General features: G+C 39.4%; 1 protein-coding gene across 1 annotated transcript; it reads right to left on the reverse strand.

Annotated features, from left to right (window-relative positions):
• Positions 1–165: 165 nt before the first annotated feature.
• On the reverse strand, positions 166–25,043 carry ACAD9 (acyl-CoA dehydrogenase family member 9). The gene is made up of 18 exons (XM_074879767.1): positions 24,864–25,043; positions 22,155–22,248; positions 19,716–19,817; positions 16,452–16,558; positions 14,966–15,066; positions 13,125–13,203; positions 11,954–12,128; positions 11,261–11,334; positions 9,762–9,837; positions 8,987–9,057; positions 8,511–8,630; positions 7,532–7,660; positions 5,734–5,813; positions 5,034–5,160; positions 3,078–3,155; positions 2,110–2,238; positions 934–1,006; positions 166–459 (listed from the first exon to the last, which is right to left on the reverse strand). Exons 1-18 carry the CDS (start codon positions 24,996–24,998, stop codon positions 359–361), a joined length of 1,851 nt encoding a protein of 616 aa, XP_074735868.1. The 5' UTR covers positions 24,999–25,043; the 3' UTR covers positions 166–358.
• Between the last annotated feature and the right edge of the window lie 215 nt (positions 25,044–25,258).

The raw sequence follows: 25,258 nt of genomic DNA on the forward strand, positions 1-25,258 counted from the left end.
GTCTTTCAGGGCTTCTCCAAAGGGAGGGAAGTAAGGAGTGATTTAAGCTTAAAAGAGACTTAGAAAAACACCCCATCCCTTCCCTGGGAAAACACATCTCACTGCCCAAACCTCAACTGTCTTTAGCTCCAAGGGAAACAAGACATATACATCTAATGACATTACTTCAGATTTAAATAAAATGTCTTTATTTATCCTCTTTATGTGAAGCTGTGTTTAGAAGTTTTATTTTACACAGTTACAGCTAATTACATTTGGTAAACTCATGAAGTGGTTATTTTTGAGGTGTCAAATACCCGAACTTCAGAAAATTAAGTCACCGTTTTACATTCACCAGGATTTGCTGTCAGGGCAGAGATCAGAATGTCCTGTCCAGGGGATGAGAACACGTATACGCTCTCTTTTCCAGGACCTGCTTTGCAGCTTTTTTAATATGGTCATCCAGATTTTCATCTGCATCTGTGGAGAAACAGAAGGAAAGTTAACTACAGTAACATAAATAGCTTTTCTAAAGTTCTTTCAAAAAGGATTTTAGAATACAAATGCAAGTATCTACACTGCAGTGGCAGGAAATAATTTAACACTATCTTCTAAAAAAAGACTGATTACTGCAGACTGAGTTTCAGGGAGCAAATACCTAACTGGTCAGTACTTAACCCAATAGGTCAAACACCTAACTGTTATCTCATATTTTCTTTACAGGAGTATTTGCTACTGATAGATTTTATATTTCTCCCCGCAGCTGGAAAAGAAGAATCACTGCAGTTTATTTATTAAATGAAGAGACTCTTTATTTTCAACTCATACCAGGTTCTGTTCTGCATCCAAATTAAAGACAGAGCAAAACTATTCTTGGTCACATCAAAACCACCTACTTTTGTTCAGAGTCTGTGAAAGCCATGAGAGTATAAAAATTATTTTTATAGAACTTACATTTTTGTAATTGAGCCATGGCATAATTATTCTTGAAATATGCTTCTGTGCAGAAGATATTTGTAAGAAGCACCTGAGGAAATAGTAAAACTCAGTTGAGAACTAGTGAATTAACTTCATAAACAAAACAATGTAGTAAAAATACAGTCATTTAAACTTCTGAAAGTCTAGTTTTGTCTCTTGAGAATGGAGCCCTGCAAGCCAGTAATGTATGTGGCAAACTTAATCATTTTTTCCCCACAGCTACCAAGTGTCAGACTTGGGGATGACCCCTTCACTCAAAATTGACCAGAAGACATTTTTGGTAATAAATCCAGATGGGGCTTACACACAGAAAGTATGAAGTCTCAAGGCCAGTGAAGACAAAGGTTAATCGGTCTGGATTTGTCTAACACTTAATTGTAGCAAATTTGCTTCTCCTGTAGCATAACTGTTACCGTGAAACTTTAAATGAGCTACTATACAATCACCTGTGTGTCAAACTCCCACTTTACTGTCAATAAATTTGACAAAATATTCTTGTTAGATGTTACTATTTATTAACGATTATATGGAAAGAGTTTGGGAAGAACTGCATGGTATTAGCAGGTTTAAGAGAACATGCAAATTTGCAATTCATTCATAAATGTGTATGTATTTGTTAAAATATTTTAAATACTTTAATAGCATGTGACTCATACGTTCAGAGCACCCGAGGGGCAACTGCTGTGGTTACTGCACTCTTGCACCAATCAGTTTAGAAACATTCTGGTGTGCTGCTGGTTTTCGGGAGAGTTTGCTGTGGTAGATATAAGTTCTTAACAAACGTAGAGTGTGCTTTGGGGTGTAATGAAAGCTGCTTGTCATTGAGGCTTCACGAGGTCTGAGACATTAGCATGCAACGCCCGCTGGTTTAGAGCACTCTTAGGACAGCCTCATGCTCCTGCACGTTTCAGAGCTGAGGGGAAAGTTGGCTCGGGGAGGCAAAAGCAGCGGGTTAGAGCCTTGTAAAACGCAGACAGGCTGTAACGTTGCAAGGAGAAGTCTGAGGCTGGATAGTGCCTCTTTATTACAAAACACTTGGTGAGGCACAATGGTAATAAATACTGGTGGTTATTATTTAACTGATGGTTAAGCCACATGATCCAAGGAGTGCAGGCATTGAACGGGTATGACTGGTATTAAAGTACAGCTTACCTCATGGTCGTGGTTTCTTAGGCCGATACTGATAGACCGGCTGGCTCTGGAAATAGCTGCTGTCATAGCATATATATTAATAACTGTATCTGCCACTCTCTTCAGAACCAACTGCTCATCCACTATTGTCTAGAAGAGTAGAAATGATTATTAGCTTGTAGATCATCAATTTGAAACTTTAACAAAACTTTTTTTTCATACCTTGGATTTAGACTCATACTTATTTAGCATGAACAGGTTAAGTCGTTACACAGAACTTCTACTCTAAATCAGAAAGTTCTGGATTAACTGCGCTGTCTGCCTGCAGCCTACAGTCTATTTCTGTCTGCCTGCAGCCTACAGTCAAATTGCTGTGTCTTGAAACCACTCCGGTAAAGGCCAAAATCACTGAAATTAAAGTACCAAATATATTAAGCCTGTTCAAAAGATGCATTAATTAAGGTGGAATGTGGCAGGGCCTAGTCTGATAAACATTCTCAGAACATACCAGATTAACTGTCCCAAAATTGAAAATCCAGGGTATTCTAAGCTCAGTCTCCTATCTGAACTATGCCACCGGCATGGCGTACGGACAGATGCATTTGCTGCACAATACAGACAAATAGCATAAATCCAAAAACTGCGGGTACAGCTCTTCATTTGGGAACAGGGACATGGCTCCAGTGACTGCTCGCAGCAAAGTACTTCAGTCACAGGAGCAGGCAGGATTTGTGCTTACAGAGGTAGAAGAAAACAACTACTTCACTGAGATTGATGGGTTTTTTGTGTTTTGGGTTTTTTTTTAAACATAAGTTGTCTATTACACTGAGTATAGAATTTCAGTGTATTTTCTCATATTCAATGGAATTGTGTTGTGTAAAGGAAGTCCTGGCTCCTGCCACACACACAGCCCACTCTAGATTCTAGTGAGGCCAATTTGGTTGAGGATAAACTACTCAATAACGAAGCTAACAGAAAAAATAAGTTACCTTGCCAAACCTAGTCAGCAGGCCTCTCACTGTAGTTCCAAAATAATAAATGTTTTCTTCAAGTTTCTTGCCACTTTCCTATAAAATAAAATAGAAAATACAACAATTTGAGTAGTCTTCTAAGGGAAAACAAGCAGCGAATTCTAGGGAAGCACCTATGGGAAGTATGAGCTACTCCTGGGCCGCCCAGCCAAAAAACCAAACTCTGGACTTGGGCGACACGACTTTCTGCATGAAAAGCAGCTGCTCTGCCCGCACAGTCCTGGGCCCCTGTGGTCGGGCTGCAGGAGGCCAGCATTTCTGGGGGGTTTAGCAGCCAAGACACAAATTAGAATTTTCAACTACAGCACAAAACTAGGTTTCCTTTTTCAATCAGCCGGGACTGGAGCATAGCAGAACACTGTTGAGAGGTCTGGAATCAATTCTGCGTGATCAAAACGAAGGAACAGCGTACACTAAGTTAACAACTGACAGGCAATTCTATAGCAGAAAATAACGATGTAAGCCCCAAGACACCCGCCCCACCACAAGAACAAACTTTCCCTCTCTAAAACACTGGCAGTTCAATTTTCTGCTAAATGCAGTGTTTACTATCAACTTCTAGTCACTGACCAGAATTCCCTTTTAAGACGATCTTTCACTATTTCACATCTTTTTCTTCCCAGTTAAAAAGGAGAAAGTTTCCCTGTTTACCTAAAAGGAATGGAATTATACAATGTTGATTCTTTTCTGAGGGGAAAAATCACTGTTTAGATGCAGCCCTGGTATCCTGAAGCCCAACTAATACTAGATTTTTCTCTTGGCAAGCACTGTTTTAACATTCATCCAGTTTGCTGCTGAAAGCCAGATAGGCGCTATTCTTTCTCTGTAAGACACTCATTAAAATGTTCTAAATTTTACTTTGATAACTTTTCAGTAGTCTTTATGCTTATGCAAATAATAGTTTGAAAAATTCTTATGCAACATTTAGTTCTGTACAGCAAACCTAATTCTTCTTCTAAGTGCTTCAGGTTATAAAAACCCTGAAAACCAAGATTATCTGGTACTCCTGTGTGAATTCACCAATAGTCTCAAATTCTGGTATTAAGCAGGAAGAAAACTTCCAGTGTCATATTTGGCTTTTATTAATTCACGAACGCAACTAATTCATTATGCTGATTCTTGTCACACAAATGCAAGTAAGTGTGTTTGAAGCTATTCAGAGGAAATTTGAATTTAGCGCGTCAGCCAGGTCCAGTTAAAATGATCCACCCACGTACTCTGGGGGCACTGCAGGACACAGCGTATTCCCCCGAAGGAGGTGCCACATCGTTAAGGTGCCTTATGTGAACAGAACAGTATTAGCAAGTCCTGGTGAATCCTCTTATCAGCATGCCCGAAATATCTGACCTGGAGGACAGGTGTACTGACAGAACAGTAAAAATCGTTTTGTTAGTTTTTCAAATCACTAACAAAACATCATGGGAAAAACGTATCTTTTTTCGATTAACAGAATGCTTGTCTTTGGTTGTAAAAATTATTTACTAAGTGATTAAGCTAGTATGTATATATAGTTCACAGAAATTCTTACCTAAAACTGTGTTACTATTAAACAGGAAAAAATACTGTGTTTTGTAACTGAGCTTATTATGAAGGGCAGCAACAGACCATTACAAACAAAGACTGTGACGGCTCAATTTATATAAATTACTAAAATAGATGTAAACCTGGATTTGGTATAAATACAGACTTAGAGCAGTCTTCATTTTACCTTGATATGCACCCATATAATAACTAAGTCCTTACCCCTGAAATGGTATAAACGTGTGCTTAAATTTGTAACTCACTGTTCCTAAGCACACACTTTGTTTTGCATAAACAGGGTATCAAGTTGTGACAAGCAGTGAAGGCAACCAAACAGGAAGGACCCGCGCCTGGATCTGATCAAAGAGCACTGTGTCCCCGTCCCCCCCTTACCTGGAGGCTGGGATGCACCACTCCATGATCACCAACTAGCCCATAATCCACTTTTCTGCCCATCGTGTCCCGTAATTTGTTTACAAACTCTCCCAGTGCCACTCCCACATTTCCTTTCTTGATTTCTCTAAAATGTTGGGTAAACAAGAGCTGTTAAAGGCCATTTCCTGGTTTGCAAGGGAAGTTTCAGGAGGTTCAGACAAGCAGTTGAAATTCTAAATGCTTTACCAAAACACCTGCAGTTTATCCACAAATCATCAAGTCCTTTGATCCATTTTACTATGAAGTCTGGAGAACAATTCTACAGCCTTAAAAGTATACAACACGGTTCATATTAGGTTCCTCTCAAAAATACTGACAATAAATTCCAGAGACCAGCATCTGTACTCAGTATGCACCATACAGCTGTCTTACCAATAAAACTTTGTTATAAAACCTTAAGTGATAAAATTTTAATTACTGGTCTTGTAAGAAAGAATTTTACACAAGCTGGAATTATAAGATAAAATATAATAAGGCCAAGATTCCTACATCTATAAAACATCCAATTAAGAAGAAAAAAAGACCTCTATAACATTGAACTAGCTTTTAGACAGATTGAAAAATACTGCAGGTTTTTCCCACAGTTTCCCCTCTTATCTATAAACAGTTATCAGATTCTTAGTTTATTAAAAACTATTAGCAACAAATAAGAACATACTTAATTTTGTCAGTTAAGATTTTGCCTGCATATTGCATGCCCGTCAAAGCAATATACATTCGCAGAATTTCATTTGTTCCCTGTAAAAAATAAAATATAAAGTGAAGTCAGAAAGTGTTTTTAGTATTTAAAAAAATCTAGATATGCTATGCTAATATTATGTATACTTTTTTTCCTAAAACTGCTTTTAGTATCTAAATAACCTGTGCCGTGCTTTTCCCTGAAATGTTCTAAACTGCATTTGGACTCGTAAGATAAAATCCTTGAGAGACTTGTAAAGAAAACACACTTATGGCAGAAACCCCACTCCCAGGTGAGTTTGCCTGAAGCGGTAACAGAAGCTGGGCAGGTCGGGGACATGTGGCTGCAGAGGGTCAGGGATACTGCAAGCAAGCAACAAAGACTGAACACTCTATTAATTTTTTTTTTTTTTAATATGTATAATTTTGAAGACAGGTTCTTTAGTTAACTGTAAAGTTTACAATATTAATGAATGTTTTCCCAGCAGGTCCAAGAGCAAGCAGGACTGTTTTGCCAGTCTTCCCTTTCTACTGTTCTAGTATTGAAAGATTACTCTTCATCCATAGAAGAGTAAGATTTGCTATCTTTTGCCTTATTTCAATTATAAATTCTGATTTCATTTAGCTGTGAAGAAGTTCAGCCTCTCATTACAAACACGCATGTTTCACAACGAAAAAGAAACCAGACTAAATGCATTTTGAGTAAAAAATGAGTTCTGCGTTGTTCCAGTAAAGGAACATTTAAATAGCTGTAAAACTGCCCAATATGCCTGTTTGGAAAACAAATGTAGACCAAGAAATTAAAATGATACTGTACAATTTAATGTCTGGGAACCCATTATGTGATTGCTTAATACAGATGGCTGACAAATAAAGATTAAAACACAGAAGGCTGGTCCCAGAGGAAAAGCTCCCTGAGTATTAGATCAGTGTCAAAACTGTGTGACCCAGTGACAGACCATGTGACAAAGAGGCCGCAGTTCAAGAAAAATCATGTCTGGAAGTCTAACTCAGATGTACAGATGAATGCTCACTGATAGTTCAGCTTGGAAACAGAATAAATTTCACAGCCAACTTTTTTTTTTTTTTTTTTTTAAATAAATGCCTATCAATAAGTTAATTAAACTTCTAAACTAATCTTTTGTGAGTTTCCCTACTTCACTTGTGAGAAGCACGCAAGAGGAAAGGTTACTCGAGTCTAGACACCAACAGAGCAGCTTGGCCACAAAATTACAACTATTTACTGAACAGAAACTGATGAGTTACTTTTGTCAACTGTTTTAGGCTTTTATACTAATTTAGAATCCTTTAGTCTGTTCAAAACAACAACAAACCCAAGCCATGAACTGGGACTGTTTTTTCTCATGACAGTGTATTTAAAACAGCTGCCTATTTTGTTAAAAACATCCAGAAAGTTTCTAAATATTTAAGAAACTGTATATATGCTACCAATATATATACACTACAGTAATTGTATATATACACTACCATGTATACGTAGCACCAGCTTGTTCTTTTCCGAGGCCAAGCTAGTGCCAGTTCCTACTGTAACTCACTTTGTGCTTAGTCTATAAAAGCCATCGTACCTTATTTTGTTATAGGAAAGTACGATCCATAGCTCCAAAGAAAACAAGATTAGTTCTTCAGTCTTATTCTAACTATTACAGACTTTGCAACTGAACGAATGAAGGCCTGTTCAACTGAATACTCGGGTTTCGGCTCAGGTTTACAGAATGTGAGAGTGTGAATTTCAGTAAAAACAGTATATTGATACTTGCCTCAAAAATCAGAAGTATCCTGGTGTCTCTGAGAAGGCGTTCATAGGGATAATCTTTCATATAGCCAAGGCCTCCAAGAATCTGCAGTGCTTCACTTACGCAAGTCCATGCACCTTCCGAACTGAACACCTGCCATTGAACACTATTTTAATCACCATGCTACTCAGGAAATACAGAATACATTGCTCTGTTACTTTATCTACGTGACACTGCTGTACTATTTTGCACTACTGTTACAGTAGTCCTGTTAAAAGCTTGCCTGAACTAGTATCCTCGTGACTCAGACTGTATACTTTGGTCAAACTTAAATAGTTTCCTTGCAATCCACAAACATGTCTCTATAAGGAAATACTCCTGCGAGAGTGACGGCCACAAACGGAAAGGGCAGCTGTAGCTGGATGGCTGGAGCCCTTCACGTCTGCCCAGATTCACCGGAACCCGCGTCCTTTTGAACTGCCCCCACTGTCAGGGACCATCAGCAGGGCTGAAGATCCGTGAGCTCTCCTCAAGGCGCCGGCGGGCCAGCAGCACCCGCCCTCCGCTGCAGCAACGCCTCAGAGTGACACCCCAGCAGAGAGGGCCTGACGCTTTCTCAATATATATTCTCCAACTAATTCCAAGTTAAAGCCAGGACAGAAGCACCGTAGCCAGGCCTGCAGCTGGAAATACAACTGAGTGTCTTTTTACTCTTGCTACCGTGTGAGGCCTCATAAAAGCAGGGTTCAAGAGGACCGTGATATTCCAAACCAGCTGTATACAGCTTTTATTTCATACAGTAACAAAAGCCTGAATCTGAGGTCATCAACAGTACGTGGGATATAGAGAAAACAGTAATGTCTATTTTTTTCATCTAGCTGAGGTTTTTGTATCGTGTCTAAATGTAATACCTCAGCAATCTGGAATGTAGACTGAAAACAGGAGAGGTGTTAGCCTGCATTACCTTAAAGCCATAGGCAACTCTTCCAATAAAATTAATTACCTTGACCATGGCTGCCTCCATGGAGCAGTCTGGAAACCCTGGCCTGTCCATCATTCCTGCAGTGAGGTAAGCCATACTCTCCATTACATATGCTTTCACAGCCATAAAACAAAACTTCTCCTGTCAAATAGTAATGCGAGGAATTATACAGTAATCCAGATGCAAAATCCCACAAACAAGCCTGAAATTTAAGAGCACAACTGCAGTTTTCATATGTTTAGCATATTATCATACTAATAAAAAGTACTACTGCAAAACAATCATAACAAAATCTAAAAACCCTATCTTTATTCATGACATTTGTCATTCTAGACATTTAAAAATCAGTGTACAGAACTCTGCGCTGAGTTTACACAGATTTAATACCTCTAGCAATTTCTTTAAACCAGTACAGCTAAAAGAACCCAAACACAATCTACGTCCTTGCACTTAGTCAATACAAAGCACAGAGATTTAGAGTTTTTATTCTTTATTACCTGAATCAATCCAAATTCGCTCAGTTTCTTATTGAATTGTTTCCTGGTACAAGCATACTCTGCTGTCATTTCTTAAAAAAAAAAAAACAAACAAAAATCCATGTCAAAACAGCAGAACTGTAACTGCGACAGACCATTCCTGCTGATAATGTCTTTCTATGGACTGACTGTGACACTTCAACCTACACGTAGAAAACCCCTCGCTGCCCCAGCAGCAGTAGTTTGTGAAAAACACCCTCAAAATATGGTGTTGATCAAGTCTGGGAACAGCGTGCCAACGGCTTTTAAACAAGAATCTGAGGTGTGAACCTGTACTCTTAGAGAAGGCACATCTCAGTGCTAATTGATTATTTTAGAGGGATTTCTGTTACTATTTTGGGTACCCATTGGTAGAAACCAATTTCATTACCGTGTATGAGCTTTGAGCCAGTTATTTAAGCAGGTACAGATTATACCTTCTAAAAGCAACAGTATATATAGGCTATTCTCTTAGTAACAACATTTTATCTCAGAAAAATTCAACAGAGGCAGGAATTTTCCACTATATGAACTGAAAAGGCTTCAATGTTAGAACACTGTAAACAGGTTTTAATAAAAATTTACAATAAAAATATTTCAGTGTTTTAAAGAAGTCAAAGCACATTATGACTAATACCACAGTGATGTTGTTATGATCAAGACTCTTGTTGCTATCCTGAATTAACTGCATGATATACCTTATGCAGATCACTTTTTTGCATGGCATCCAGCAATCCAGAAGACCTAATTCACCCACCTATCAATTTTTTTATCATTCCAGCAGATGCACTGCCCATGCTAAATCTTCCACTGTTTAGGATATTCATGGCGACCTGTAAAGAAGATGAACAGTTTTTAGGTGATGTTGTTGCCACAAAACTTCTCCTTAGGCCACGATTGTCAGTGCTACATTGCTTCATGTTTTAGTGCTTTCCTGGATTTCACTCGTCACTGAAATACATGTCCTGTCCTGTGACACCTGCCCTCATACTGGTCAGCACAGTGTTCAGCATCCCAGCAATAATGCTGCAAAACTAAGCTTTTAGGGTGACTTACTACATCTAATTTCATATTTGAAATAGTTTTCAGATACTGATGATCCAGTGACCTGGAAGTGATCTTCTATTCAAACTACAGTTAAGTAAAATGTAGATAAAAATGTATTTATCTGCAACTAGACAAACAACATTCGAACTAGACAGCACTGCTCAAGTTTATCATATGAAGAAGAAAGGCAGAATATTGTTTAATCTGTGTACACAACAGTCAAATATAAAAATCTTCCCTGCAGCTGACCTGAGATGGATGCTTCCCACCTCAGATACCTTTCAGCAACATACAAGAAATCAATAACGTACAAAACAGATTTTGAAATCTAGTATTATTGTTTCTTAACAAGAGAAACGCGGGCGACCCAGTTCAAAGACTGTTAAAAAATTTAGCAAGAAGTCATTGTTCCTACATTTTAATTTGTGCTAATTATCTGAAGAAGAAACCATAAAAATCTTCTTTAAGTATGTTTACTACATTAAAGAAAATAATTTCATTTAGCATTCGGGTGTGAACTTGCCTGCTACAGAAGGAGTAAGAAAACCAAGAAGGACCATTAAGAACAGTTTTGCAAATCCACAGGTCAGACTCTTGGAGAAAGGTTACAACAGCAAAGTGACCAGTGTTGTATCTTTACTGGTGTCCCACTTTCCTGATGCAACGAAGAGAAGCCAATGCCAGAGGCAGCCTGTCAGTGTACTCCTCCCAGTATTTTCTTGTGCAATAATGCAACCCCGGAAAATCATCTGACAACCATGGGACCTTGGATAAGATCTGGACTTTCCTCAAACCACTTCCTGTTATACTCATTTCTTTCTCTCCCTTTCAACATCGTCTACAATTCTGGCTGTAGAAAACAGCAGAAGACATTTCCCTGATTCAGTTCAGAATTTTTGCTGGAAAATTTCTGAAGAGAACAGTACACCATGAAAAACAATGAAAAGCCAAACAAAGAGCAGAAACCAGCTCTCTGTGTTGAGAAGAAATACATAAAAATCTGAGATTATGGCACACTTGTGCACTGTGCCAGTGAAACCAATTAACACAAAGCATGTAAGGTAAAGGGAGAAGTCTGTCCTCCAGTATTCTTCAGCTGGCAATGTTCATACTACCAATAAGGAAACTTCAGTACAGGAGAAAAAAACAAAAAGAAGTTGCCCCCTTCAGGCTTTTAAAAATCATTAGTAGTTATTCTTCACTGCTTACCTTAAATCCCCCTCCTACTTCTCCAATTACATTCTCTATAGGCACTTTTGTGTTTTCAAAATGCACTTCACAGGCTGAAACACAGAGTTAATAGCTATTGAAGTATTATGCAGAAATATTTAAAAGACATTCAGGAACATAATTTACTCTTTTTGTAACAGGAAGTAAAGTTTTCCTAATGCACTGTTTATGGCAGAATTACATGTGCTTTGCCAAAAAAGTTAGAATTTGGGAAAAGATTGTAGTTGACATCAGTTACTCATGTACAATATTCAAAATATAATTAATGTACATTGTGTAAACAAAGAACTCTAGTTTTGTCTCTATTTTAAAGAACAGATACAGCAGTCAAGTCCAAATGATAGATGGTGAAAAACTATTACCAGCTTAAGAAGAGCCTACGAGAACTTATTTCTAGATTAAACCTAATTGATTACTGAATCTTCTGAGTAATTTCTTTCACTGCATAGTTAGGGAATCTTCATTCGTGCAGAAAAGAATTTTGCAATATGGATTTCTTGTTTCAGACCCTGCATTAGGAAGGACTCATACGAAAAGCTAGGTAAAGAAACATGAAACTTACACTGTTACATGGAATAGATATTGATTTGCCTCTGAATTCAGCTGATCTAAACAAATTAAACCATTAAAATATTAAAACAATTTCTGTTAACAATTTTAAGTGATTCTTACTATTGGATCCTCGAATGCCTAACTTATCCTCAGGCTTCCCATGGGTGACTCCACCAAAATCCCGCTCTACGATGAAAGCAGTGATTTTGTCTTTTAGTTGTCCATCTTTATCAACAACCTCTGTCCTAGCAAACACTGTGAAAATACTGGCAAGGCCACCATTTGATATCCAAACCTGTTTGGAGAGAGGAAAGATGTGTAAGAAATGTATTTGTTCTGATTTTATGAGCACTGTTCCTAAGTGTTTCATAGTAGACTAGCAAAGAACAGACTGGTGAAAAATTGCTGCTTCTTCCCTTAAATGCTAATGAGTGTTCTGCTACTAGTTTTGCCTCTTGTGAACACATTTCCAGGAGAAGTTGACCACAGAATGAGCAACTATAAACATAGGTTGTTATACAGATTTGAATTAAATGCATGGTGCATTTTCACAAAAGCTTGTATATCCTGCTACTTATGGCACGTGAGGTATATAAGGTTAATACAGACTGTAGAAGCACTCTGCCCAAGTAATTTCAACTCTGATGAGAAATTCTCTGAATGAGGCCACATACACATAGCTTCTACCACAGGATGGGTCTCCTCACATCACAGACCTATCAACAACTGCAGATCAAGTCTGCAATGTATCACACATATTGTTGAATCCAGTAAATCTCTACATTTCTTCAAGACTGTATTTTGCCTTTGTTTCTTTTAGCAGAAATGCTCCAAGCAGCCCTATTTCCAATTCAATGTCAAGTTTTCTTTCAAAAATACAAAGTCTGGCATGAAGAATGAAGACAGGGCAAAAAATGGTTCAGGTTTTTTTTTGCCTATGGCTGTCACAGAGGGGACTAACTAACTAAGCCTCCCTGATGCTGAACACCATGAGCTGGCTATACAGAGAAGGAACTTAAGAGTGACTTTTCATATCTTTCTTACCAAGAGTTTAGTGAAAGTTATTGCCTGAACTGTGGGCTTTTCTAGTCTCTTTGGCCCTAAAACAACATGGGTTGTCTTTTTGACACGGTCATTCTTCACTAGCTCGGAAACCTCAAAATTCTGATGCAACTGCCAAGCTAGCCTTTTACTTGGCAAAACCGACTGATTGCAATGTTGCAAAAGACAAAGATGCTTTCTATAAACTTGTAATAAAAACCTGTCAGATTTCCAGACTGTGAGTGGATACCTTGGAGCCATTTAATAAGAAGTATTTCCCATCTTCACTGAGGGTTGCTCTTGTCTGGATGGACGCAGCATCACTTCCACTAAAAGCCAAACAAATTATCAACGTTTAAAGAAATAAACATGCTACATCTTGTCCTTCCTCCCATCCTTTAAAAAGGAATGTTTACAGTTGTATTAAATAGTAGTATATAAATTTTAGTTTTTAACTAATGAGGAAACAGCTCTAAAGAAATCTACTTCTATTTAAGTTACCTGAGGGGGCATTTCTGCTGATTAACATGTCTATTATCAGTCTTATGACCTGACCAGAATGTTCAGAATGCCACATAAGCAATTTTTTTCAGCTACACATTGAGCTATGTGAACATACAATGAGACCGTCATCCTAAAACACAATCAAGTTTAAAATGTCCAAGTTGTTCCTCAATAATTCACACCTGGTTTTATATTCTAAATGCAAAAAGGCTCAACAGAAATGACAAACAGCCATGTGACAGTCTCTATCAACGAGCACTTGGGCACATCAAATACTTTCTACAGAAGCAAAATCAGCAGGTGAATTACAACTAAGCAATCAAAAGTTTACGTTTTGTGATTAAAAGTTCACGCCCTCTCTTGAATCATCACTTTATTCCGTAATGTAACAAGCAGCACATAATCTCCCCCTTGAAAGAAGTTTCCTCTTCCACAACAGCTCACTTTGGGCTTTCAGCAGAAGACAGTTGTTATGCTCATGAACAGTCAAATCTCAGCTGGTATTTTAATGGAATTAAATTTCTAAAATTCAGTTCTAAGAATGACTGCGCCTGTGCACTAGAACTAAGGTCTCTGAGAAGACTGAAGTTAAAGTTACTAAGACTAGCAATCTTTTTAAATAATACTGGGCTAAATAAAGACATTAGAAGAATTTCAGAACACGGTTAGCCCTTGTTTTTTTCCCGTGTGTTACTTCCAAGTCCCCTCCATGGACCACTGTTAAAATACCTGTGCTAGTTTAAATTTTACCTGCAAGTGGGACAGCTTTCAGAGGGTTAAAACCCAGCTTAGGGCTCCTGAATAAAAACCATCACTGATGGTTGGGAGCTATCTACATCACAGCAACACAAAAATTAGCAAGTAAATCAAATGCTCATTGCAAGTCATTCTGGCAGGCAAGAAGTCAGAAAACAGTTTCAAACTATAGTTTTAGTATGGACAAGCAAGATTCAACTTCAAACATTCAACTGGTCTCAGTCCTTCAATCACATAGTAAACCATCTGCCTGGATGTTTTAAAGAAAACTGTACCTCTCCTGCATTAACGGAATTTGCAACATTTGCAACAGTCAATGAATAAATGTAATAAATACAAGTTTATCTTTGAAATGAAGTTGCTGCTATAAAGACGCCTCTTCTAAACTCTAAGGAAAGACCAAAATTTCTTCCTATTATTTTTGGTAGGTCCTTCAATACAGGTTTTTATAATTTTGAAAAAGAACTGAAAGCATCCTAGAACAGTCACAGCACATTATTTCTAACATAGCACAAAGTATCCTTTCAAGTCATATTCAGTGATGCCAGAAATTAAGTGGTTGAATTCCTGGGATAGGAACAGTAACAGTCAGTAATTCCATGGTAACTAACATAAGCAGCACATTGGGGAAAGATGAATTACATGATTTGAAGTGTAGCTTTTTAAAAAAAACCCACAAAATACCTGACCTATATAGTGAAACCATAGGCACCAAATAATAAAGATTTAATATATTAACCAAGCAATCACTGTAATGAAGACAAAAATAATAAAAACATCATTTTGGTCTTCTGGTGCTTCCTGAAGCTTTTATGATCACACAAACAGTACCTTCCGGGCTCAGTGAGACAAAAGGCTGCAATGTGCTCCCCAGATGCCAGTCTTGGCAGGTACTTTGCTTTCTGTTCATCAGTGCCAGCAATGAGGATTCCCTAAATAAAGAATTAATAGAAAACTTTTCAACATCAACCTGTGTAGAAAGAAATAAAGCTGACAAGCTTTGTCAAGTTCAGGAAGCTTAATTTGCAAATTTTATGGCATAACAAGAGACAGTTCAATAAACAATGGACATTATTATTTATCAGACATTAAAATATGTCAAAGTTATCATCACACAGTTGTTCAAATGCCCATAGAAAATGGTTTATCGTTAAGACTGTCTTTGGGTAGGTTTCAGTGTATTTATGCTGTTGCTCTGAAAGGCACTGAGATAGCCCTTCCTCTATAATTTGTCATACCTTCATTACTATCACTAAAATTTTATTTCAATAACGTCAAAAGCAGCAATTTTCAAAGCTCCTAATCAGAGAGCAGAACACATGCTTTACTTAGGTTTCAAATTATTTCATTACATAGGCATTCAACAACTTTTAGTGAGAGCGCACTTATTTTACATATCTCTGTTGTATTTAGTTTTTGTACAGCAGGTTTCTTATGAAGGACAAACAAAATACAAAAATACATGATAAAGCTAAATAATCAGTGGTTAAATAGCTAACATACAGTTGCTCAACAAAATTAGGATTAACCCGGGCTGACCCAAACGGGCCACAGCAGGAGGAACAGTAGCTGTGTCTTACACTACACTTCTCATTAGACCAACTTCACAAATCAGCTCCGCTCACTAGCCCTGGGTTACAGATGGCGAAATTTTAAGTAAGGTGAGGAAAATACATATTTTTAATTAACATTGTCTGCTCAATTCCATGAAGAATTTTTTCTTGTTACAACGAACTTACTGCTATTTCAAGCTTCAGACTACTACTATCCATCCACCACTAAAAGGCAGATACCTAAGGCTGTATTATACAGAAAACGAGTTCAAAATTCACATGCTTGCTCATTGGTCTTGGGTTTTCTTCTCTCAGCTCCCCCAATATGCAGCCTCATTCATCTAGAAAAAAGTTGCATCCTTCTGAATTCCCTGCATGGCTGTTCCACCTCCCCATAATTTTAGCCCCCCTGGTATTTTATTTATTTCAATATTTATTCTAGCTACTTTTATCAAGTTTGCTCAATTTAAAAAACTTGGGGTTATTTAAAATACTTTTCCTAAGAATTATTATCTCAATGTTTCCTGGACTAATAATTTTCTTGTGTATTTCATATTCAGTCTTTACGCTGCATGAAAGTCTTACACTGCGGCGCTGGCCGAGGGTGCTGGGAACACTAACAACCGACCTGACGTCAGCGTGTTCCACCTGATTTATGCTTCACTGGTAATTCTTAGTTGCTACACCCACACTTTAAACAAACTTCACCTCACCTTTTCTATGCAAGTTGTGTAGAACTACTTGACAGAAAAGAAGAGCACTACCTTAAGGCCAATAGCTTGATGAGCTGCCAGAGTGACTGCGATAGATCCATCTAAAGAAGTGACTTCTCCCAGACGTGCATACATGGTGTTTGACAGGCCAAGACCACCTGCAACAAGTACTATGTTTTATTCTAAGTAGATATCTTACAATTTCACTTGCCCCTTCCCCCCCAAAATCCCTTTCAAGTACAGAAACATCAAGAATATAACACTGTTAACTGGGGAGCGTCTTAGAATAGACTGGATATAAGTCCACGAACAAGCACCACATTGCTGCAGTTGTGCCAGAAGAATGCACTGTGAAAACAGTAACTTTTTTAATAAGTGTGAGTTGTGCTGGATTTAGTTCTATTCAGAAAGCAGATGTGTGCACGCGTGCACACATCACAAATACAGCATAACCCATGTGAATCCAATGTGAAAATGGTAAAAGATTCAGTATAAAAACTACTCCAGTCTGAATTTCTGTGCTTAGGGGATAAAATGAATTTTTTTGGTGACCTTTCCACGGCACGTTACAAAGCCAGGCAGTTAACCCACACACAGCTTTTCGGGTGACCCGGCAGCAGAGGGAGCAGTGCTGGACCAGCCTCAGGATGGGGCAGGGGGGGGTGGTACCGGCCGGGCCGGTACCTGCCCCCCCCCCCGACAACCGGGCTGTCCCGAGCTTCACTGCGAACCGGGCTGAAAATGAGCTACCCAACAAAATTGACACTAAATGGTTCCCAAGCAGACTTACAAGCTGGTACTAAAGAAGGATAAGATACACCACTTCAAAAATGTCTTTCATCAAAAAATGTCAATATATCAAGAAACAAACCTGACAGCAGCACATCCTTTTTGGAGGAATGTTGTCATCTGCTGCTGCAAATGCAGAGACTATTTGTAAGGAGTTTGAAAAGAACAGAAGTAGGATAAATCAAAGCTGTGTTTGTATGAGTCTAATGTTCAAGAATTTTAGACTAGAAGTCCTGTTCCCCATAACTTATATACTACTGCCGAATAAACAACTTTATCTAATCAAGATAATCTTTTGTCCAGGTTAACAATTTTAACTTGGGACTGGGGTGTAAGTCAGGATAATGAATACCTTGTTTCAGCAGATTACTGCGACTACTCCCAACTACTTTATGTATACTGAATAAATGCCAGACCAAGTCTCCCCAATACCATTCATCACATCACTGTCTCTTCAACTCTTCTCTTTCAGAGCGTGCTTACATGAACTAAAACTCACACTCCTCTCTTCTATGCGCTCTGGCTTCCTTTCCCCTTTCTAAGAGGTGCTGGGCTCAGGATTCAGCTCAGACTACTGATGTTGTGCACAGTAATTCCAGTGATGCCCACGTTAGAGAGTTGTTATTCCATGATTTACATGAGCTTAATTTTTCCCATTAATGTTCTGCATTTTAATGCTTCTGGCAAATATGCCACGATTACAAATCATTATGAAAAACAGTATGCAATGCACGAAGCACTGAATATGTGTGACTGAAGGGTTTTAAAATATGACAAGCACCACCAACAAAAGTACAGCAAGTTTAAACTACAGAAAATGGGAAGCAACTTCATTAGAAGCATATTATTTATGGTGCAGAAAAAAGTAGCTTGCTTATAGCAAGGTGATTGCTTTCTGTCTTCTGGTTTGTATCCAGAATGTGTGTTTACAAGACAACAGGACTATGATTTTCTACAAGTATGCTGAATGGATTGCAGCCTTATAAAAACTGGAAGCTGAGAGAATATTATTTCACAAGCTTCAAAACAATACAAGACCAAAACAACAATAACATTTTATTAAAGTATGATTTTGAAGTCAAATACATTGCCTTTGAGACTCTTCAAAAAAATTGAGAGTGGGAAACTTATTTCTAGCTAATCAATAGTAGGTTATACTTCCAACATCATGATGCTTCCCAACACTCTGCTTTGAGTTCTGTCCTTCCTTCTCTGCTTCCAAGACCTCCTTTCAGTGGACACTAACCTCCTGATTGCTTCCAATATATTTCTTAACTCCTAAATACCTCTTTCTCCCCACCTAGGTTAAGGTGCTCTGTCCAGATCCTTCTCCTCCCAAGACACTATCCTGAAGAGAAAAACTTGAAAGAGCTTGCAAACCTCTTTTCTATCTTACTCTCACATCGCCCTGCCTAGTTCTGAATACCCATGAAAAACATTTAATACCATTTCTAATGTGTTTTAAAAGCATCCATTAACAATTAATTAATCAGCAGAGATCACATCATGTTACAGTACATGCAAGTTTTCCAACATATTTTAACGTATATGTATATAAACACTTTAAGAATTGAAATCAGTGCAGCACAGCAACTCTAGTTACGTTGCCTAATACAATAAACAAAAAAGGTGTAACAAAAAAATGCTATGAAAAATAGTGTATTACTTTAACACCAAATAAATACTGAATTATATCTCCAGCTATATATAGTATTATTGTAATCACTGTAGGTATCTCCCCCACTGAAACTATCTTCAGATGGTCAAACACAGTTTTGTCTTCTCTGAGTTGTTGTCTTTAAAGTCTCCTTCTTTTATAATAGAAAACAGACAATGTATTGATCTCATTTCTTTATAAATTTAATGTAAAATAGTTTCAATCCCAATTTTTATTTTATGCATAAGAACCATATTTTCTTGAAAATTCCTTTGCAAGTTTAAGGATTAATCCACTGAGAAACTAATGTCTCTGATCTCAGTTGGCACTATAATGTTAAGACATAAACTTTTTGTTCAGTATTGCAGAGGAAAGCGTTTATACAAAAGCTGTACTTTTAATAAACAAACATTATACTTCTACACTTCTATATGGTCAAACACATTCCTATCTGCCAACAACAGGTGACAACTTTGATAGTTCAGTTCCAGGAAACACTGAAGTTTGGACCCAGTATAAATTTAGGAACCATCAGCAAGAACTGCAAGTCCTGCAGAATGTCAAGCTACTCTACTGCATCCAAGAAAAGAACAAAAAGGAAAATGCTATGCCAAGAGGAATTTACACCATCTAAAATTAGTTATCTAACTCAGGCGCCCAAGGCAGGAGTATGCAGAGCTTCCTGCATAGCCAACAGACATTGCTGGTGCCCGTATCTCTTTATTAACTAGGGAGGAAGCCTCCGCTCCTAATTCAGACATCCAAGTCAAATGACTACACATGGAAAAGTACACACACGTTTTGCAAGACCCCAAAATGCATAACTCAATATAGACTACTGGGTTATTCTTTTGTGATCGTTTGCTCACCATATTCCTCTGGAATCTGCATGCCAAAGAGACCCAAGTCCTTCAGTCCTTTTAAAGTTTCAGGTGGGATTTTTGCATCTTGATCAATCTTCTTGGAGTCCACTACAAATACAGAAGGTTTTATAATTTAAAACTGTGCTTCTTAGTGCAGAAAAAATCTCTGAGGCTGCAGTGTTCTCAAATCAGAGCCAAGGCCACTGTGTGCTATGCATTCACAGCAGTATGATCCCCAACCTAACTACCACTCTGAGAGCCCAGACCTGAAGAACTGAAATAACTTACAGAAAAAGGGGCTGCTGGAGCACCACATCCCTCCCTGCTGTAATTTCCCTCTAGTCTTTTGAAGTATCTTTAGAAAAGACATAGTGCTTGTTGCACCAGATACAGACAGACATTTCATCCCTAACTTCACAAGAATTACTCTTTCTCACTTCAGCCTGATCTTACTGACTGTCCTGTTTGCCTTCCTCCCCTTGTGACTGGGAAAGTCTCAAACCCAGAAGTGGCTTCTGTAAGACTAATAATACAGTGGGTTGGCTGGGGGCTGTCTGTCACCGCCTGCCACCCCAGCCCATCCTCCTCCCTGCAATGTGAAAAATGATCATTTTTAGACTTTTTGATGACAATCACACAGACAAGTCCTAAACACTGCAGTGGGAAGTCCCAATTCTGTTTCTGGAGAACAATGCTTCACTGAAGTAGCCCACCTTATTACAGCATCCAAGTCAAAATACAGAACTAACTGGCAGGTCCCAAGAATACTGAGTGTGGCTGTAAAGTCACAACATATACAAGAAAAGGACTTGGAAGTGGGAAAAATCTGGTTTTTATTTCATTTTCTCAAACATTTCTATGTGTACAGGTTGTGCATGTTAGCAGATTCCATGACTTGAATAAGCAAAGTATTTACAGGATTTTCTATCTGAACTATGTCATGATTAAAAAAAAACCCTAAATGAGTTAATTACAAAAATCTTGTTCTTATGAGTTATTCAAATTCTTGGGGGATTAAAAGAGCTGGTCTGTACTGCGACAGGGAAAATAAACAAGAATTGTATTAAGCAGCTCAGGAAGGCTGTAAGCTACAGCAAAAGGAACACAAGCTATCTTTCCAAGGAAGTAATTCTGCAAAAGCAACCGAGCTTTCCCACCAAAACCTCACATTCACCCCAGTTAAATGACACTGTAACTTCTGTATGAAATACAACCTAAACATTCAGATGCTCTTCTAAGAGAAGTTACTCAGAAAGAAAACTCACTTAAAAAAAGACTTTTTGTTCCTGTGTTAATTTTTTAGCTACAGAGTATCAGATAGCTATTTGTGGTATGCCATCAGCTGTTCTGGGGAGAGAAAGGGATTTTTTTACCTCTTTCTCCATTATGCCCACACAGAGCTACCCGTGTTGTCTAGACATTGTCAAGCTTCACAATGACTCTGCTGAGATGAGTTTCCTTATCCTGTGCCAATCGTACCAAGTTTCTAGCTGTAAATTTAAGGTTGCTCTCCTAACCTATTTTTACCACACCAGTAAGTTACCCTGAATAATTGAACAGAAATAGCTGTGAATTCAAACAAAGACGAGGAATTTCCACCTTTAGTTAAAACTCTGTAATTTGACATTTTTATTCCTCCCTTAAATATCAGTTTTTTACTCAATAAATTATGTTCCCCAACAGAGCAAAGCATTGAAAAATGTAATCTGCGTAAATTCTTAATTTACTGTCAGTGAGCAACATTACAATTTTATTGTTAAAATTACCTGGATCTCATAAATTGTGATCTGTGACAATCACAGGCTTCTTCAAACTCCTGCAGTGTTTGGCAATCTAGACCTAGTAACTTTGTCAGTGGGAAATCTGAGATGATACTGTTTAACTGTCTCAGAAATAGCTGTCTGTAAAAACCGATTTTCTACAATTGTTCTAGAAGTGGTTTATCTGTTGCACCAATAACGGAAGAAACACCCTGCAACCCTACCTGGAATGCATATGGCTAATACAACTTTTCCCTAATGCTGAAAAAAGATAAATGCTTTGTTTTTATGAATATCTCTGCTGAATTCTGCTAAAACCAGTTTTAGTACAGTTGGACAGTTAAAAAGTTTCAGAAAAAATTCACAATATGTGAAATGGTAAATAGCATTACGCAGCTGAGCTAAAACCAATTTCGAATCCTACCTCTATCCCAGAATTCTTTTACTCCCTGTGTTTTTCTATTTATTTGTTTTGAAGATTTATTTCTTCTCATCAGCATCCAAATACTCCATATAAAAAAGCCATAAATGAACATGCCTATAGAACCAGCAGCACTATATGACTAGCAACAAATGCATAAAATAACTTAAATATTTTAAGTATGATAAACTTATTCAACTGCTACAGTTAAATCATTTTGTAATCAATAAGTCACTTGCATGAATAAGAAACTTATAACTATACCTTCTTCATTGAAGAATTTTTCTACAGGTCCTACAAACTGGTTGATCTCCTCTAGTTCTTCATTGCTAATTTCTGGATAAGGGAAAACTTCTTCCTAAAGTAAGAGGCAATTTAATTTTTTTTTTTAAAAGCATGAATGATGCAATTGAAATAAAAATTCAAGAACATATGCCTTTCAAATACTAGACTCTAAAAAATTGTGAAAACATTCAGAAACAGAAACAGCCTTATCTGATGAAATCCACAGGACTCAACATTACTATAAACCAAAACCAATCAGAAGGTATTACCTGAAAAACAGAAACATTAGGGAGAAATCAAGAGATTTTAGGAACTATGAGAACACAAAACTCCTTCATTGAGCTGTCAATGTAATCCCATTTTGTGGAAAAAAAAAAAAGAGTTAATTTTAATTTGTATTAGAATCAATTTACTGCTACAGTGTTTTCAAAGCTCAGCCCATAAGTGCTGTCCCTTGGAAACACACAGCACATTCCACCTGTTTAACGTCACAAGTACAAAGGTTAGTGAGCTCCATACCGCACCTTATCATCACCCTGGTATTTCAGTCATAAACTGGAAACAGTATGACCTGACAGACTTGAATAAATAAAACATCCAAGCAACTAACACAAGAAGTGGAAGACTACATGAGAAGCATGCTTCTAATTTTTATCGTCTTTCCCCTTTTAAATAGAAGAGTCATCCCTTGCCCAAATGAAACTGTTCATGGTAGTCTGAAGAATCATGTCAGCTCCAAAAATTTAGGATCTAGTAAATGCTATAGTTTTTCAGAAAACTGTTGTATTGAAATCTGAGAGCTAAAAAAAAAAGGCATATATGAACAGGGATTAATGGGATGGAATCTGGCTGCTAACTGTCATAACACTTTCCTTGACAAGGTCTGTTCTCTCTTGTTCAACTCAATTCAGTGGATTTGAGTTATTCCTTCTTTCAATTTATTTAACACTGTAATCTCTGATAAATGCATACTCCAAACCTTAGATTAACAAGTACTGTTTTAATACAGTGTTATATCTCAAATTTGCCACTTCTTTGTCTAGTGGCATCTCAAGACACAACAAGAACTTCAATCTTTCCTATTAAAAATTGTAAGCAACAGTTTACACAAAGTCATGTTCTCTGAAGTAAACAGAGGATAAACTGACATAAGTTTTGTGGAATGCAGTCATTCAATGCCCAGAGCCCAGCGTAAACAAACACTTGTTTTTCTGTAGGGAACTTGCTAGGCTTGCAAGAACAGGCAACTGTGGTTTAAAGAAGCCCTTCAGACGCTGGTTGCTCTTGAGCATTTTGAATTACATCACACTTTTTGTGTGCACAGGTGCAAATAGGTCAATTTATAGGTCAGCTTCAGTTGAGAGGACAACTGAAACACCTGAGAGCAAACAGGCCCGGACTGCAATAGGGAGCAGCAGTTGTTACTGGAATTGCGTTCAGTGGACTGCACAGTGATGCCTCATTTTCTCCATTCTGCTTGAGGGTACGAAGGCTCTACAGAGGGGTCTGGACAGGCTGATCCAGGGGCCGAGGCCACTTGTATGAGGTTCAACAAGGCTGAGTACGGGTCCTGCACTCGGGTCACAACAACCCTCAGCAGCGCTACAGGCTTGAGGAGGAGTGGCTGGAGAGCTGCCCAGCAAAAAAGGACCTGGGGGTGTTGGTCAACAACCAGCTGAAGATGAGCCAGCAGTGTGCCCAGGTAGCCAAGAAGGCCAATGGCATCTGGGCTTGTATCAGAAACAGCGAGGCCAGCAGGACTAGGGAAGGGATCATCCCCCTGTACTCGGCACTGGTGAGGCTGCACCTCAAATACTGCATCCAGTTTTGGGCCCCTGACTACAAGACAGACACTGAATGACTCAAGCATGTCCAGAGAAGGGCAACGGAGCTGGTGCAGGGTCTGGAGCACATGTTGTACCAGGAGCGGCTGAGGGAACTGGGGTTGTTTAGTCTGGAGAAAAGGAGGCTGAGGGAGACCTCATTGCTCTCTCTACAGCTCCCTGAAAGGAGGTTGTAGCGAGGCGGGGGTTGGTCTCTTCTCCCAGGTAACAAGCAATAGGACAAGAAGAAACAGCCTCAAGTTGTGTCATGGGAGGTTCAGATGGGGTATTAGGAAAAACTTTTTCACTGAAGTGCTGTCAAGCATTGCAACGGGCTGTCCAGGGAAGTGGTAGAGTCATCATCCCTGGAAGTATTTAAAACAGGTGTAGAAGAGGCGCTTAGGGACGCGGTTTAGTGGTGGACTTGGCAGTGCGAGGTTAATGGCTGGGCTTCACGGTCTTAAAAGTATTTTCTAACTTAAAAGATTCTATGATTTGCACAGGCAGTAACGGGCAGCAGATGCGAGGTCAAAGTACAGCTCAGCACTCCGCTGCCAGCAAGGAACCGGGGAGAGGTCTCCCCTCCGCAGCGTTCCCCCACGCAATAACGGGTTCCCTCCCCCACCCGCGCTTCCCAGCCGACCAAGGCGCTGCTGTCCGGTTACCAACCGGCTGCCAACCCCGCCGGGCGCACCGCTGCTATCTGCCACCTCCCACCGCGCAACTTGAGGCACCGCGGCGCCCGGCCCCCCGCTCGGGTGACCCGCGGCCCGCGCCCGCCCCTCAGGCGACGCCGGCCCCAGGAGCGCGAGACGGGCCCCCCGCCCCGGCAGGCCCCAGCCGGAGAGGCGGGGCGGCCCCTCACCTTCCGCAGCGCCCCCAGGAAGAGCTCCTTGGCGAAGGCGGGGCGCGGCACGGCGGTGCGCAGGCGGCGGACAGCCGGGAGGGCGGCGGGCAGTGGGAGAGCGGCGCGCAGGGCGCGCACTAAGAGGCCGCTCATGGCCGCCGCTCCCTCGCCCGCCCGCCGCGCGCGACGCTGACGGCGGGGCGAGCGCCGGGGCACGTGACGGCGTGACGCGCCTCTTCCCGTCAGGCCCCGCGGTCGCACGGGGGGCGGGGCGGGTGGTGCTGCGGCCGCACTAACGCCTGTCCCGAGATCCCTCCGCGGGGCAGGTCAGGGCTGCACACTCAGCCGCGGCCGCGCATAAACCCGCCTTGGCGTCGGGCGAGAAGTGCCGCGGAAAGGGGCCTGCTGAGGAG

The sequence above is a fragment of the Strix uralensis genome, chromosome 10 (assembly GCF_047716275.1).
Source record: "Strix uralensis isolate ZFMK-TIS-50842 chromosome 10, bStrUra1, whole genome shotgun sequence".
In the NCBI taxonomy this organism is placed as follows: Eukaryota; Metazoa; Chordata; class Aves; order Strigiformes; family Strigidae; genus Strix; species Strix uralensis.